A 17,299-nucleotide genomic window follows, 5' to 3' on the forward strand; every position below is an offset into this window, starting at 1 on the left:
AGGATGTGTTGGCTTATAATGAATTTTTAATATAATGTACTAGTTTATTACTTGAATGATGGTGGAATTGTAATATAATGTTAATACTTTATCACATAGATGATGGAAATGCAATATAATGAAAATAGTTTACTGTCCCTTAGTTATTTTAATTATATAAAATAAAGTTTAATGAGTATTAATGTGATGAGTGTTACGGAAATGATAGAATTCAAGTTAGAATTTATTGGTCCAAATCGATTCTACCTAACCAATTGAACCGTTTCAACCGTTAACCCATCAACCGATAAAACCGAACTTAATTTTGGGTGAAATTGGGTTCAACTTTTTTAACTGTGAGTTAGTTCGGATTAGCTATTTTGGACCCAAAACCACTCATAACCGAACGCTGTCCACCCCTTGTCTACACTCATCTAATTGTATTATAGAGTTGATTGGATTGATATTATGTTACATTAAGAACATTAATCTTTTAAATTAATATTTGAGATAAGTTAAAATTTAATTAAGAAAAAGAGTTAGTTATATATTTTTTATTATTATTATTATAAGTAAATTTGACTTTTTTTAGGGTACATTTGACCGTTAGTTATCTAGATCATATATAAATTAGATACATTAATGGTCAAATGTATAAAAAAAAAATCAAATATAATTATAATAATGATCGATGAATGTCTATATTTTATAAAATCTTATATCATTTTTCATATTTATTAAAAAAAAAAAATTATTATTTTTTAAATATAATAATTATTATATTTTGACCATTCACATTTATTAAATAAATTTACAATTTTTTTTTATAATAATAATTATATCTTGACTATTTCACAGGTATTAAGGAGAGAAACATAACAGTTATTATTTATCTTCTTTTAGACCCACCATCACTCTATACCTGAAGGTTACATTAAAACTTTGAAGCACTCCCTATGCTTAAATATCCTCAACCAGTGTTTCCTTCCCCCTTTTCAAATAAATCATATTATTTCACGGACCAAAATTAAAGACCTATCTTATTCTGATACATTTAATGTTGATGTGTTAGTCTTGTGTTTGTTATTGATATCTATCTTATAAGCAAATTTATTATACTATATTAACATTTCACATCACACATGTTATTATTATATATAAAAAATATGTGTTGATGTTCCAAAGGCTTTCTTTCTCGTAAAGCTGTTGTATTGTATTGTGTCATATTCTTATCTTCTTCCCTGATTGAAACTTTTGTTCTTTTCTCTGCATGTGTTTGTTTCTGTGTTCTCTTATGATGCTTTTCTTTTCAACTTTCCAATTGCATAACCAGTTATCAAAGTCACAACTCATACCTACCTTTTTTCTCATAATTGTGTGATTTTTGAAGTTTGTTGATCATTGAAATAGTTGCCACAGTACAATGGAAGCATTGAATCAGAAATCTATTGAGAGAGTGGTTTCTCAAAGAGCACTACAAATGGGAAGTTCATTTTCTTGTCAAATTTGTGTGGTTGGATTTCTCTCTGGAGTTTGCTTAACTTCTCTGTTCCTAGCTGCTTTAACTTCTTTTGGTACCTTTCACTTTGGCCCCGTTTTGTTTTCATCTATGTCAATGGATCATAATTCTACGTCTCACAACAATATCAGTAAGTTAGTTTCAACAATTTCTTATTTTCATCCTTGTTTTTTTCCCTCTTTTTCTTGAAGAAAATTAACTTATCTGTTATGAGGTATGAAACACGGACACACAGGTACCGGACACGACACTGACCCAACTTATTATGACCGATAATAATTTGGAAAAAAACTGAATAAATTAAATGTAATCACGTAATCATATAAGTGTCAATAATCACAAATATCATGTCAACAAACACAAACACGTCTTCTTTCAGAGGTGTCGTACTACAAATGTTATGAATCCTGCTCATTTTTGTTTTAATCAAAGTTTGGTGTATTCAATGAATTTTAAGTTAGCAATGAAGCTAACTTGATAAGAAGGAGTTAATGCTTGTGTGTGAAGCAACTTGTGGACACCATGAGCAGCTTACATAAGCTATTCCAAATAGTCTCACAAGTGCTTATGTCAATAGATAAGTTTAAATAAGTCAATTCAAACAGTCGAGTGTTAGGGATAGGATAGGAGGAAAGACTATATGCAATGTTTTGCATAATCCTATTAGTTTATGATGACATTCTTTAAATAATCACTTATTACTGATCATGATATATAGTAATGCAGGAATTAATCTGGTTATTATGGCTATATATATTAATCCAAATTAATAGAGGAACATGATTTATTTGTTTTCTCAGACATGGTTACAGGAGCCAACTGCAATGTTAAGCATAAGGAAACTAAGAGATTGTTGGATTTGAAGAGCACTGTTGAGAGAGACAACGATGAAAGAATCTCGTCGCTTTATTCAGTTTGGAGTGCAGTGTTGAATAAATCTACAAATGAGGACAATTGGGACTTATGGTCTAGTTTGCCTAAAGCTCCACATTTGGAAAACTGCAAGTTGAAAACACAACTATATCACGATTTTGACGAGCGTGTAGGAAATGAGAGGTTTCCGTTATGGACAAGTTGGAAGGGGTTTTTGCAGACTTTGCCCGTTGTTCCAAATGAGCACATACAAAATCCAAAGCATGATGTGGCCGTATCTGAAGGGGCCTATCCGCCGTGGGTGCGATTTTCAACTAACAACCATGCATTAAGTTTAAGGAATAATATGAATTTTGTTAGAACATAAAAGGGCTTATCAGAACATTTTTTTGCAGATTGTAGGATCTGATGAAGATAACTATCCCTTGACTAGAAAAGTGCAGCGCGACATATGGATCCATCAACACCCTTTAAACTGTAACGACCCGAATGTGAAGTTCCTTGTTGCTGATTGGGAAAGATTGCCTGGTTTTGGAATTGGAGCTCAGATCGCTTCAATGAGTGGACTTCTTGGTATTGCGATCAACGAAGGAAGAGTCCTAGTTACCAACCATTACAACAGAGCCGATCACGATGGTTGCAAAGGTATATGATTTTCTGAGAATCCTCATCTTCATATATTATGAATAATGTTGGCAAAGTAAAAAAAAAAGTACGAATGCGATGATATAAAAAGGTGAACTTTTACATGCAGGGTCTTCCAGGTCTAGTTGGAGTTGTTACTTCTTTCTGGAAACATCCCTTGAATGCCGTCAGCGTGCATTTGAAGTTATGAAAAGTGAAGGGGCGCGGAGCAAAGGAGTTGTGACCACAAAAGAAAATTATACGTCAAAGCATATATGGACAGGACCAACTCCTAGGTAAATCTCTCAGAACTGCATCTATGATGAATTGCTTCCATACTGAGATTCTGAATGTACTGACAGTTGTTTTGTTCTTCCAATGCTAATATATACTTCAGGAAGTGGGGACTTCCATGGATTTATTTGCAACCTACAACTTCTATAAATGGGAGTTTGTTGATTTCTCATAGAAAAATGGATAGAAGGTGGTGGAGAGCACAGGTACTTGTTTGACATGCAGGAAGAGTATGTGTTTATCTCAGTAGATAAACTCAAATAAATCAATTCAAACGAACCGTAATTTTGCTATCATACATATTGTTTTCAGGCTGTACGCTACTTAATGAGGTTTCCAACTGAATACACATGCAATTTAATGAATAAGGCCCGTCACGCCGCATTCGGAAAATTAGCCGCAAAAATGACTCTTCAAAGTCTGGCTGCAGACTGGTCCAAGGTGGTTGTAAAATTTTTTGCACTCTTTTTCTTATAATGAGTAAAGTATGTTATATTTAACTTTGCTTTTCATCATAATACAAAGTCGAAGCATGAAAAATTACCCTATAAGAAAAACTACCTAATTTTACCCTGAGGATAGTTGTTCTGATTGTTTGATAAACACGGCAGAAGTTTTACATATTAGGTAAATATTGGTCTTGAGTTAGTATTCATGAAATGTATATACTTCCTTTTATACTCATTTGTCTCAGGAAAGCAATGACAGACCAAGGTCTGAAATTGATGAATATGTATGGTCGAATCACAAGCCTTGGGTCCCTAGGCCTCTTCTAAGCATGCATGTAAGGATGGGAGACAAAGCAGGCGAAATGAAGGTTGTTGAATTTGAAGAATATATGCAGCTTGCTGATCAGATTCGGAGTCACTTTCCAAATCTTAATAGCATTTGGCTTTCTACTGAGATGCAGGTAATCATGGAATTCCGCATGGCTGCAGTTAAACAATTTGGACTATCGAACCAAGAACAGCCCATTCGTCTGATCTTGCTCCGATGGTCTGAATCTAATTACCAGTTTGTTAGAGTCTAATACAAATTCTACTGTTGGTTTGATTCAGCAAGTGATTGTCAAAACCAAAGAATATTCACATTGGAACTTTTACTATACAAAGGTAAGACGACAAGCTAGGGCTAATATGTCAATGGCGGATTATGAAGCCAGCCTGGGAAGAGAGACCAGCACTAATTATCCACTAGTTAATTTCTTAATGGCTGCTGATTCAGATTTTTTTGTTGGGGCATTGGGTTCTACTTGGTCCTTCCTTATAGATGGAATGAGAAATACCGGGGGTAAAGTAATGGCTGGATACTTGAGTGTCAACAAGGATAGATTTTGGTAATGTCTTGTATAGTTGATCATTTGTAAATATGACAATAATATGATTGATTATTTGTTCCACCCTTTAATTTTTGCCTTGTTCTTCTCTGTTCTGTCTTGGGATTTCATTCATAGGAGGTATCCTTCAAGAATATGATTGATTTCTTTAGATAAGAATATATAAAATGTAAAGAAAAATCAATAACCACCTTGGTGAAAAGAAAAGGTAACAGAGCAGATTCAAACTATCAAAATGAAAAGAGTTACAGTAGTCAACAAATTTTACCAAGTCAGTTAAAAAAATAGCCAAAACTTGATCAATGAACAATGAATACAGACCAAGATACTACTCACAAAAATGCAAGATCCGTAACCAAACATAGATGCAGATACAAATATTGGTTTCTTAACGAAAATTAGAATGAAACCAAGTAGGCAACTAATTGAAGGCAATACTCCTGCTTCATTTTCACTTCATATTACAATGCAGCAATTTTCATATGATGACAGCTCTCTTTATGATCCGATCTAACAAACAGGCGAAAACATTGCGGCGTAAAGGTCCCAGTAAAATGCGGAATTATATGTTAGGAGTTAGATGCGGAATTATAAAATGCGGAAATTAAAGGAGTTAGAAACGTAAAGAGTTAGAAGTTAGAAATGCGAAAAATAAATGTTAGAGTTAAAAATTAAAGAATTAGAAGTTAGAGTAATGGAATTAATGGTTAGAAATTAGGAATCAAAGTAGAAAATATAAGAGAATTAAATCCAAATATCAATTCTAAAAATATTAACAAAATAAAATCTAAACAATTAACCGACCAATGAAAATCACACCAATCATCACCGAATTAAAGTCAACAAACTAAAATTAATTCCAAAATTAACAATCAATTAATATCCACAATTTTCGAATTAAGATCTAAAATCAAAAATCAAAGTTAAATCTAAAATATTCTAATCACAATTAATATTCACAATAAACAAATCAAGATCTAAAATTATCTAACTATCTAAATTAAAATCTAATACCAAATCATAAAGCCTAAACAAAATTATCAATTAAATTCTAAACAAATCCTAATTACCATTACTATTACTAACTAATCAAAATGGAATTGAATCCATCTCCGAAGACGGCATGGGCCTGAAACTACCTAGGGCCCAACTGCAGGAGGGTGTACTGTTAGACTGGAGGTATAAAGTAAAACAGAGATTGCCTTGGGCTTTAGATCCAAGAATGCGCCCACTAACATCACAACCTGAAACTGGTTTGCTGAAACAAAGTCCAAAACAATTCAGTAACAACGAAGGTCCAGAAAAATACCTCTAATGACACGCTCGGAAGAGTTCTCAACGAATCGGCGCGACTCCTCCGTTGTCTTCTTCCAGATCCTTCCACATAACAGATTCACTTCTCTTCATCCAGATTCTTCCTCTCTTCAATTCCTTCAACCTCAATTCATCAACCACCTTCACCAAACTCCAAACTCCATAGCCAAACCTTCAACCACTACGAATCCGTAACCGTAACCGTAATCTCCGTTCACCGAACCTTCAACCACCGTAACCGTAACCGTTTTTCAAAAACTGATTATAAATACTTGAGCAAATGCCACACAGCCGAATCTGTTGCACGTAGTCGGAGCCACTTCATAACCGTCTTTCAAAAACTCAAAAAAACCACTAAATCGATAATATTAAAGAGCGCTAGTTAAGGGTAATTTAGTAATCTAGTTAGCTTATAAGGTTTTATTAGAAAAAAAAGAGTAAAAACCCTGCGAGTTCTGAATTCTGAAGTAGACCATCGCAGCCGTCTCTTGCATTAAGCCTCAACCAAAACCTCTCGCCGGCGTCTTTCCACCGCAATCTCTCGATTTCCGATCATCACACGGCGGTTTCCGGTAAACTCAGTTTTCCATTCCTTTTCACTTCTCAGGTTAACAACATAACATGCTCTGCTTTCATTAATTAACATTGCCTTGAAGATTGAACTATGCATTGCGCGACGTTCACAACATTGTTTTGTTTATTCATTGTATTGCAAATCATTGACCTATTATCTGATTTATAATTCGTTTTTTCGGTTTTAATTTAAGATCGGCATTGGATTATTATGGATTCAAATTCTGATTTAAAGCCTCCAGCACGAAGAAAGGTTTGATTTGATTTCATTATGTTAGATATTTTATTTGTTTCAATTTTCTTTTAGCGAATGCAAATCACATGTGCTTTTTTTGCAGGTTAAATATGCACCAAAAGCTCCACCTAAAAGAGTGCCAAAGATAGAAGTTAAAAGGTTTGTATCAATCTGTTTCACAATAGTTTTCTGTTAGTGTTATCAATTGCGGATATTAGAACATAACGGTTTGTTCAGACTCCGCTAATCAGTCGATTTTGAAGACATTTTAAACTAAATACCTTATCGTAGAACAATAGTAATTTAATTTGTTCAACTTGAGTTACACAATAGTGTTGTAGGCCTATAGTGATGCTATTTAAGAACACTGACTTAATTTGATGCTCCTTGTTATTTATTCTGTTTCTGCAGTGAACTGGTTGAGGAGGATAATAAAGCATCAGCGGCAGAGGCTAAGGAACTCCTTCGGCGTTTCCATGTACATATTATTTTGATTTGATTGATAATCCTTTGTTCAAGTTTTCTCTGACTTCAATTTAGTTTTGTTATCTTGAAGTTTTATTTATTAAACTTTTGTAGGAAAATGAGAGGAAGGCAAGGATGAAGGTTGAGAAAAAAGGTATAGTAGTATCTTAGTACTACTCTTGGGATTACATGGTACTTGTTTTTCGTAGAGCTAACATTTACTATCCTGAATGCTTGCGCCCTTCCTATGAATGCTTGATTGATAAAAAATGAAGATGAAATTGGACAATTTGAATGCTTGCCATCTAGTCTGAGATCTCACCATAATGTCAGAAATGACGCCCTTTTCACGAAAGCAGGAGTAGAATCAACCTTGTAGCTTTCTAAAATTGTTTTGCCCATTTTATGGTTTGCAGTGTCAGCTTCACAAATTGCTTTTGGTTCTGGAGGCCAATCAGCTCATCATAAACCATATGGTATTGGGAGCAAGACCAATGGCATTGAAAGTTCAGCATTTGTTGGTATGTCTTGACCAAAGACGTTCTCATTTTATAAATTGCCACAAAACCTTTCCTGCATGATACTTCCTTTTATTAACCATATTATGTCGATTGAACCACAGATGCAAACGGGAAAGAATACAAAGAACCATGGGTAAGTGTACTGAGCGAAATAAATATGATGTTTTATTCAACTTCTGTTTCAATTTGTTTCCCATGTGAATGTACCTGCAAGTGTAATTGTTCATGCTTGTTCCATCCTAAAATATTGGCTGTTGGATGTTGCTACAGGACCTCTACAGTGATTATCCAATAGCTCTTCCCTTGAGGAAACCATATTCAGGCAACCCAGGTAAATTCTTGGAATCATCTTTGATTATAAAGCAAAAATGGAAAGAAGATTAGTATAGTAAATTAGATGGAATTTCAATTTCACAAGAGTTGAGTGATACAAATTATTCTATTTGGTAACTAAATTTGCTCTGCATTTTACATGATTGTGATATTTTAGATTTACCGTTACATTTATATATTATCAATCTTCTATTGGAGATAGTTAGGTTGAAAATAGAACACACTTTGTTGTTATGCTATGTTGCTAAGTCAAGTGGCTTTAACTTCACATATTGTTCCAATAGAATATCTTGATAAGGAGGAATTTGGGGAGGCTGCAGAATCCAGAACTTATGATGAAAACGCGGCAAATTCAGCAGCGGAGCTTGGCCTTCTGGTAATTAACCCAAAATTCAGGAAATAGAATTTATTGAGTTCAACTTATTTTAAATTATTATAATAGTGTTTTGAGCAAATTGTTGGCAGGAGGAAAACCCAGAGACAAGGTCAATCTTCATGAGATTACCACCAGTCTTTCCTATGATTAAAAAACCAGATGCTGATGTTAAGGTGAACTCTAAACGTCCTGCGAAACTCTTCAAGTTGGATGAAATGCCACCTGGTCTAATTGGCAAAATGATTGTGTACAAGAGTGGTAAAGTTAAGCTGAAGATTGGAAATACCTTTTATGATGTAAGTACTGCATTCACAAGATAAATTACAAGATGCATATCTAGCAGTATTTTCTCAGTTCTTATTCTTAATATACTTAATAATCAACACAATGAAATGTCTTACCCGTACCTATGTTTTATGGAGAAAATGAGGGCATTAACAAAGAGAGTTGTTTTCAACACAATGAAAACTAGGTGACAACTTTGAAATTAAAAGTAAAAACATGAAATGGAAATAAGAAATGTTCTATGAAGCACAGATTTTTTGACACACATCTTACACATACACATACACACTGTTAGTCTGTCACTAGACACATACACGCTGTCACGAACACGGGCACATTTTTAATGTAAAAATTTTAAGACACTGGCACCGATTCATATATATTTGTTTATTATATTAAATAAAATATGAAAATTATATATGAAGTAATAAAAATGGGAATTAAACAATATATGTGCATTTTAAGTGAGCAATTTGCTTATTACAAAAAAGTTATTAAAAAAGCTAAAATTGACATGATCAAATTTTATGTCCCAATTCTTTCATTGATCATCAATGTTTCTATGTATTTTATTCCCCGTAGAAGTGTCTAAGGTTTGTTAAAACAAAGAGAGGAGTTTTTTTTTAAATACTTGCCTAAGTTGTCAGACATGTGTCAATCTGAGGGTCAGACACCCATGCGTGTTGGACACGGGGATAAGTTTAATTCTAGAGGTGTCCGTGCATCACAGAAAATGTTTTCTCAAATAAAAAAATTCCTAAAATTGAGTAATGGTCACAAGTTCTCAAGTGAAAGAATGTGAAATGTCTAGAGCTCAGAATTCTAAAGATAATCTACTCCCAAATTCTCATTTGAGATACAGGTAATTTACTTCAAAGTTGGATAATAATACATGAAGGAGTAGGCTCGAATTATACTAATCATAGAGGCCAATTTTTATCTAAAAACAGTTGAATTAGTACTGGAAATAATTGGGATATATAACAGAAATAAAACATGTAAAAATGGAAGTCAGTCAACAATAATAATTGACTTAAGGTCAATAATGAGGGATGATGCAATAGACAGGTGGAATGGATAAGGTATTCATGATGTTATGGGGATGTCATTTTTGTTTATTGTTTATGCATACAATAACAATAATCAAGTTTTATCCCACTAAACGGGCTCAACTATATAGCTCAATTTCTGCCATAATGTTTTATATAAGACCATGTTTCTATCTAATTCATTAATCTCATGATTTTTCTTAATAATTTTTCTTATAGTATTTGTGTACCTCTATAGTTAATGCATAGCTCTTTGCTTAAGCTAAATTTGTGTTATTTATTTAAATGGTTGCAGGTTTCATCGGGTATGAATTGTATATTTAGTCAAGAGTTGGTTGCAATGAATGCTGCCGAAAAGCATTGTAGCTCAATTGGGGAGATCAGCAAGCTTGCTACTGTAACCCCGGATGTTGATGCTGCACTTGATTGTCTTAGTGATTTAGATTTATAATAGTTTTCTTTATATTCATGAAAATTTTGAAGTTTGATATCTTGAACAATAAATTGAGAAGGAGGGTAAATTGAATTAAGTCTTATGTTTTTTTATTTAATTGAACAAGTACAAAGATGGCGATTTTTTAATGAGGAAAGATAATAACCATGTCAACTCACCAACTGCTGCCTTCTTGGGACAACTTCATGGAACAAGGAAATTACTTATTATGATTAGTTTCATCCTAAGTTTAACGTGTTTATGCTTCTTGCTCTAGTAGTCTAGTACGGTATAATTTTTTGTAATAAAAGTAGGGGTGTTCAAAATCCATTCAATAGAAAATTGTAAACGAGCTAACCAAATTGAAAATCAAAAAATTGAATTTGAATCAGATATGTTTGAGTTATTTTTTATCATATAGATTTGATTTTCTCAAATCAAATTAAATTGTATTATTTGGATTAAGATATACCTATCATAGTTTTTCTTTTATTTTTAAAATTCATTTTAATTCTTAAAAAAATTATAACTCAAAATTAAAACTGATTTTAATTTTTAAAGTTTTATTATTAGAAAAACTGTTTTAATTATTAAATATTTCAAAACAGAATACCGCCGATTTTGGGCTAAAGAAAATTTCTATCTGCATCCCTTAATTTTTCTTATACAACTCAATCACTCTAACTTACTCCCCCCTCAAAAGTTTTGGAGGACACCTTAGCTTTTTAACGTTAACTTCTAAAATATACTTTAAAAAATGATCTAGAATTTGACTACAAGAATAATATGACTTTGTTAAACCTTTTTTGTGCTACCTTTCATATCATACATTTATATTCTAGAAGTTAACTGCTAAAAGACATTTAACAGTTCCGAAATTAAGTTATAAAATACACAAATACGTGCAGTTTTTAGACATACGGTCGAATCTTCTTTGTTCTAAACTTAACTTTAATGATAAACCCTTCAATGATTGTGATTTGGTTTCCACAACTCTGCTTTGTTCATGGCTTCATGCATTCTTCTCTACAGAGCTCTATGTGCATTCATCTCAAAGATGGCTATGTTACTGCCATCCTAACTCAACACAATGGAATTCACGATCAGAGGAGGAAGAGGAAACAGAAAAAGAATGAAGAGATATTTCAGAAGTTTACTTTCCAAAAGGATGAGGAGAGATTGTCTAAGTTAACTTCCATTAAGAGTATTATGGGCAAAAAGGGAATGCGAATAATATAGTTGAAACATCCTAGGAGCCAACTATGTTTCTAGGCTCCAGTGTTCAAACATTCCATTAATATACAACAAATATCTAGAGTGAAGTTTCCCAATGCAAGTTATACCCTAAACTAAATCAAGGACAAGAAATAGATACTGTGAAACCAAATCACTGATCAAGTAAGTCATGGTCAAAAGCAAAAAGGAAATTCCAGTATGTTATGTTATCTGTAGAAGCAGAAACACTAGGCACCTTCACAAGGTTGAAACTTATTCTTCTTTACTCAACTAATCGGTCTTCACTCGTTTTGTGGGTGGTGTGGACAACTGGTCAAGTTCATCGCTAACTTTAGCATCATCTCCCTTTTGCTTTGCGCTTGTGTCTGGAGTGCTATAGTTGATTCCAATCTTTTCGTGACCCTCATTTGAGCTTTCTAAATTTTCAACTGGGGAAGGTAGTGCGGCGCTAGATGATGGAGCAGAAGGCTCTCCCGACTTGATCTGTTGCTCAAACATCATCTGTAGATGCTTCCCTTGGTTCTCAATTTGAATCTGTAATTTTCTTTGAATCTGCATAGTAACGAAACATGTGATCATCTTCCTTACAAAAAATGGGGAGATAAACAACACTCCTTCATCCAAAGATTGCATAGTAAAGACAATGAACTTTAGCAACTAAAATATACCTCAAGTTGTTCATGAAGCCGCTTCTGGAGTTCCATCTGTAACCGCAATGCTTCGGTAATGCCCTTAGGCCTGCATAATAACAACCCAAAGTATGTTTCTAAACATTAATGTTTCATCTCAATGAAACTCAAGTGATAGGAATAGCATCAAATATTGGAAATGAGGTCAACAGTTATCATATCATAGCAAACACTAGATCTGTATGAATCAGTTTAGGTCATATCTTTGTCATAGTTTACATATTAAATTCAAATACGTATAATTCTAGCCAACACAAATTATCTTATTTTATATGTCCTTTTACAATCAATATCAATGAAGTATTAATGTAGTTTTTTCTATTATACTCTTTACTATTACTCTTCCCTTTTCCAACTCTTGTAATTGCTCTTTCTCATACCAAAAAAAAGGACAATTTTATAAAGTAAGTTGTAACTCCTTTTTCTCATGCAAAATTAATTATGTTTCTTGTTCATATTTCATTTGCTTAAGTGACACATATTTTAGGATGAAGGCTATAAATGACAAGTTATATCGGGTCAGAATTACACATTGACACTCTGCTCTATGTACACAATTTAGGGATGTCATTGTCACCAAAAAAGGGTCAATCAATACAAAACAAATAATTTCTAGATAAGTTGGGAAGGGAACTCACGTTTTTAAGTCTATAGGCGGCATTTCTTCAATTGAAGTCAACTTCTCTGGAATTTCTGTATGTAGTAAAGAAAATGTCAATCATACCGGTAACCTCAGATTTATCCACAATAAAGTTGGTGCAAATCCATGTGATTATTAAGTGTATCTAAACCCTAAAGAGAACAGGCAACAATACAGAACAGCTGGTTTGACTATCCTGATGTTACAAGAATTAAGGGATCAAGGTTCAAACCCTGGTGGAAAAACTTAGGAAGCCCTAAAACATAGATATAAATAAAAAACCATCTGGTTATATGAACATTAAATTTCCATATATATACTTGCACATACCTTCTGATGCTTCCGGTTTGTATCTGGCAGTTCTATATTTCTGAAATTAAAAGAACAATAATTCATTAAAAACCTTTGACTAAAACACACACTTATAAAGGAGCTCTTGAGTAAAGAAGAAAAATATAAAAATGTACCTGGAGGTGGCTTTTCACATGATAGATGGTAAGGCCCTCAACTTTCATCAGGTTCAAGACACCCTTTGGCGTGGCCTCTGCATACGAACACCATGAGATAACAAGGAAAATCTGTAATCAGAAGGACAAGAAGCCCAAAATTAAGAAGTGAACATACTCTCACTACCACCAAGCTGATTGACGGCTTCCACAAAGGCCTCGTGAAGTTCGGGAGTCCAACGCATTCTAGGCTTAGATTGTGATGTAGTCGATCCAGAAGAATTAGGAAAAACATTAACTTCATTAGATGGTACATACTGCTGCAGTGAAACTTGAGTCTCCTGCATCAAGAGAAAATGGTGCATTTGTACATTTGGCCATCTTAGGGATTAAAACAAGGAACTAAAAATAGACTTTATGGACTAGAAGAATTAGGAAGAACATTAACTTCATTAGATGGAACATACTGCTGCAGTGAAACTTGAGTCTCCTGCACTGAAAATTGAGTCTCCTGCAACAAGAGAAAATGGTACATTTGTACATTTAGCCATCTTAGGGATTAAAACAAGGAATTAAAAATAGACTTTATGGACTAGAAGAATTAGGAAGAACATTAACTTCATTAGATGGAACATACTGCTGCAGTGAAACTTGAGTCTCCTGCACTGAAATTTGAGCCTCCTGCAACAAGAGAAAATGGTACATTTGTACATTTAGCCATCTTAGGGATTAAAACAAAGAATTAAAGATAGAAGTTATCGACCAAGAGTTAAGTGTATTATAAACCAAAGAAGTACATAGAAATAGAGAAGAGAAAGAGAGAGTGAGTCATTGAATTGTGAAATGTGAACTTTGTATATTGAAAGTTGGTTACAATGCTGTTGTAACAGATTACTTATAGTAAACCTAACTGTGATAGTTAGAGGCTTAACACTAAGCTAATACTCATAACTCTAATAAAGTGAAAATAAACAGTAGATTTTAAACAATAAAAAAACACATACAGGGCGAAAGGAAATAGGGAATGAACTAGATACACATTCTTATATGCATATGGCGATGATAGATGAATCTATTTTCTTTAAAGAAAATAAACCTAAATGCACTAAAGAAAATCATACTCGTGTTTATGTTATATCAACCTCAACTGGATAGTTACAAATAACTACACACATACCACTTGACCTGATTTTCATGTGCATCAGAAACTAGTTCATTCATAATAAATAACCATGATCCTTAACCATATAGCAGCAGGAGATGCCACCCACATATTCTAGAAGACTTAACAGATAGGAGCAAGCACTTTGAAACCTGGTAGTACAAATTAAAATCAACTTAAAAATACAAACCTCTGCTGCTGTTGGTTCTGCCATATTATTATCACCGAGAAGTTCATTCCAATCTGGATGAAGAGAATCATCATCAACTTGCATTAACTGATCAACCCACTCCTTGAACTCCGTTGTTTTGGCATTTCCACCCAAGACGTTAGAAGCACTGTACTCCACATGATCATTCTGGATGGGAACATTATCAGGAAACGGAAGCATATCTTCAAAGAGATCTGTTCCCCAGGAAATAGCATCACTTTCTTGAGGGAATGGCATAGAATGCATTTCTGAAGCAGGGGGGAAAGGGATGTTATCAAGGAGCTCAGCAGGGTTTGAAAACATGTGTCCAGCACTTCTGTTGTTGGAATTAATCGATGCAGTCCTCATCGAGGATGAGGGATAAGATGAAGACATAGCTCCCACAAAAGGCTTCCAAGTGAATCAATCAACTTTGTATGACCTGATTCCAATATGAAAAGTAAGTTATATAGTGTGTCAACTAACTCACCCTGTCTAGATAAACAGCTTAAACAAAAGATAAAATAAATCCAAATTGTTCTCATATAAATTCATAAGCTATTTTCATAACCAATCCTGGAGAATTTATCGAATGTCATAAGTTGCTTACCTAAGTTTACTTATGCCATTAGACAAGCTCAAATAAGTCAATCTAAACAAACTCATACACTAATGAGAAATCATATAACTGCGAACACCTATCATATAACTGAACAAAATATAATCCCTAAATCCCTACGAAGCACGGACACCGGAAACACAACACCGGCACCAACACGTTAATAATTTGAAAAAATGAATAAATTTAAAGAGGTGCCTGTCAGTTTCGGACAATGACCCTGACAGAGACACAGGTTTTTTAAGAGGTGCCGGTGCTACATATAGGTCACGTGTTCATATGCCACTAATCAAGACTATATGAGCACAGTGCATCTGAAAATTAAACAGTTGAGAATACAAAAGCAGCACAAAAAAACAGTAGGAAACTAATGCTTGCTTTGCAAGTGGAATATATTCTTAAGAATTGTGGAAACAAGAAAAAAATACGCAGACAAATGCACAATCATGACACCATTGATTTTCGAACAGTTGACATAAGCAAAATCAATGCAAAATTGAAATTCACAATTAATTCAAATCCGGAATCACAGTTCACTGCACAATCAGCGTCGAAAACCTAATAAAGTGGAGTGTGATCATCTATGATATCTAATAAAACTAAGAAAGAGAAAAGAAATTGAAATTGAATAGAGAGAAAATGGAAGAAAGAGTGAACGAACCTTGACATGGAAGAATGAAGAAGAAGAAGAGAAGGTGCGGCAAAAAGTTTAATTAATTAATAATATATATGTAAAATATGAAATGGGGATTGTGGTTTGGCTTATAAGAGGCACGAGAGGACGTAGGTATAGGAAAAGGAGGTTAACCCCACTTTGTGTTTATTTTTATGGAGAATTTATGTTTTTTTCGCCTCCACCGTCTGATTCAGATGCATGTCTTCAATTCTTTTCATAAATTGTTGACTTTACTTTTTTGTTTATTTTTTATTTTGAAATAATACTTTTTTTTAAACAATGTAGGCAAAAAATGATAAATGTTTTGGTTTAAAATATAAATAAATTTGAACTAGTTTTTTTATATATAATTAATAATATAATTCTTAAAATATTATTAATGGTCAAATGTGTTTTGAGTAAACAAATGCTTGGTGGTTGGATAGCATGAGAAAAATGAAATAATAATTATATTATAGGAGTGTTATATTTCAATTTAGTGTTTGGTTGTTGGATTTTTGTTGTAATTTGATAAAAAAAATTTAAAAAAAATGGCTCTATTGCAATTAGAATATTTAAAAACAAAATTATTATAAATATTATAAAATTTAATATATTAATTTAATCTTGTTAATAATTTTTATGCAAGGATAATTTATCACTTTATAATATTCTTAAGTATATTTTTTTCTCCTATAAATGCAAGGGGACTCAGAGGTCTTTGTAGGTATATTATGTTATATGGTGATTAGGATTTGTCGGTGACGAAAAAAAGTTATGTACGGTGGTATTTTATGGCAGTTTTAGGAGTCTTACTCACGTGAGGTGAGAGGCTCTATAGGTGGATGATGTGCTTAGGTATAAGCGTATGAGGGGTGTGATTAGTATGAGTTATGATTTTTATTTCCTCCTGTGAGGGAGATGTATTTATAGAGGCTTCTAGAACCTAGAGTTCTCTTGGGAATAATCCATACACACTCAGTCAATGGTGGACTGTTTAATCCCTATTATCCCTATTTTCAAGGAAGACGTGTGTCAGTTAATGATCTTGACTTCTCTTTTCTCTGGAAACATTTTTCCCATATTTCCCATGACTGAGCGATGGGAAAACCTTTGGGGATAGGAAATACCTCCCTTTGGGTGACATGTTAACGTAGTCTCTCCTTGTGCGTCATATAACCATCACCCTAGTATAGTCCTTTTACAAATATAATATTACCTAGTCCCTCAAGCATGAGGCCTTTTGATATAGGACATTATGTTTTTTAAATTGCGACTCAAGGGAGTATCCTGAGGACCTGGATTTATTGAGGACTTCCATCGAGTCCTTAGGTAAAGCATTTGACATCTCGAACGGGACTTCCATCAAACCTTCGGAAAAGACTTGTGATTAAGTATCTTAGGTTAGATATCAGTCGCTCCTCTTAGGTGTAATTTCGGAGTCTGATCCTGC

General features: G+C 33.5%; 3 protein-coding genes across 6 annotated transcripts; 2 read left to right on the plus strand and 1 right to left on the minus strand.

Moving 5' to 3' along the window:
- Window positions 1-1,001: 1,001 nt before the first annotated feature.
- On the plus strand, window positions 1,002-4,696 carry LOC127091164 (uncharacterized). Of its 2 annotated transcripts, none has more exons than XM_051029721.1 (8): window positions 1,002-1,628; window positions 2,299-2,672; window positions 2,767-3,016; window positions 3,126-3,291; window positions 3,393-3,495; window positions 3,602-3,733; window positions 3,984-4,199; window positions 4,348-4,696. In XM_051029721.1, the coding sequence occupies exons 1-8, from the start codon at window positions 1,403-1,405 to the stop codon at window positions 4,627-4,629; spliced, it is 1,749 nt and encodes a 582-aa protein (XP_050885678.1). In that variant the 5' UTR covers window positions 1,002-1,402; the 3' UTR covers window positions 4,630-4,696. The 2 variants fall into 2 exon arrangements, with proteins under 2 accessions (XP_050885678.1, XP_050885679.1); XM_051029722.1 differs by having other exon boundaries at window positions 1,016-1,628; window positions 3,602-3,730.
- A 1,141-nt stretch (window positions 4,697-5,837) lies between these two features.
- On the plus strand, window positions 5,838-10,306 carry LOC127091165 (uncharacterized). Its single transcript, XM_051029723.1, has 11 exons — window positions 5,838-6,511; window positions 6,707-6,765; window positions 6,851-6,906; window positions 7,159-7,225; window positions 7,327-7,366; window positions 7,629-7,733; window positions 7,835-7,866; window positions 8,004-8,064; window positions 8,351-8,442; window positions 8,532-8,738; window positions 10,072-10,306. Exons 2-11 carry the CDS (start codon window positions 6,724-6,726, stop codon window positions 10,225-10,227), a joined length of 858 nt encoding a protein of 285 aa, XP_050885680.1. The 5' UTR covers window positions 5,838-6,511; window positions 6,707-6,723; the 3' UTR covers window positions 10,228-10,306.
- A 1,082-nt stretch (window positions 10,307-11,388) lies between these two features.
- Window positions 11,389-16,015, minus strand: LOC127093006 (protein PHR1-LIKE 1). Of its 3 annotated transcripts, none has more exons than XM_051031898.1 (10): window positions 15,853-16,015; window positions 14,573-15,014; window positions 13,839-13,901; window positions 13,669-13,731; window positions 13,399-13,561; window positions 13,242-13,318; window positions 13,105-13,144; window positions 12,773-12,827; window positions 12,114-12,183; window positions 11,389-11,997 (listed from the first exon to the last, which is right to left on the minus strand). In XM_051031898.1, the coding sequence occupies exons 2-10, from the start codon at window positions 14,966-14,968 to the stop codon at window positions 11,716-11,718; spliced, it is 1,209 nt and encodes a 402-aa protein (XP_050887855.1). In that variant the 5' UTR covers window positions 14,969-15,014; window positions 15,853-16,015; the 3' UTR covers window positions 11,389-11,715. The 3 variants fall into 3 exon arrangements, with proteins under 3 accessions (XP_050887855.1, XP_050887856.1, XP_050887857.1); XM_051031899.1 differs by lacking the exon at window positions 15,853-16,015 and adding an exon at window positions 15,183-15,794; XM_051031900.1 differs by lacking the exon at window positions 13,669-13,731.
- Between the last annotated feature and the right edge of the window lie 1,284 nt (window positions 16,016-17,299).

The sequence above is a fragment of the Lathyrus oleraceus genome, chromosome 6 (genome assembly GCF_024323335.1).
Source record: "Lathyrus oleraceus cultivar Zhongwan6 chromosome 6, CAAS_Psat_ZW6_1.0, whole genome shotgun sequence".
In the NCBI taxonomy this organism is placed as follows: domain Eukaryota; kingdom Viridiplantae; phylum Streptophyta; class Magnoliopsida; order Fabales; family Fabaceae; genus Lathyrus; species Lathyrus oleraceus.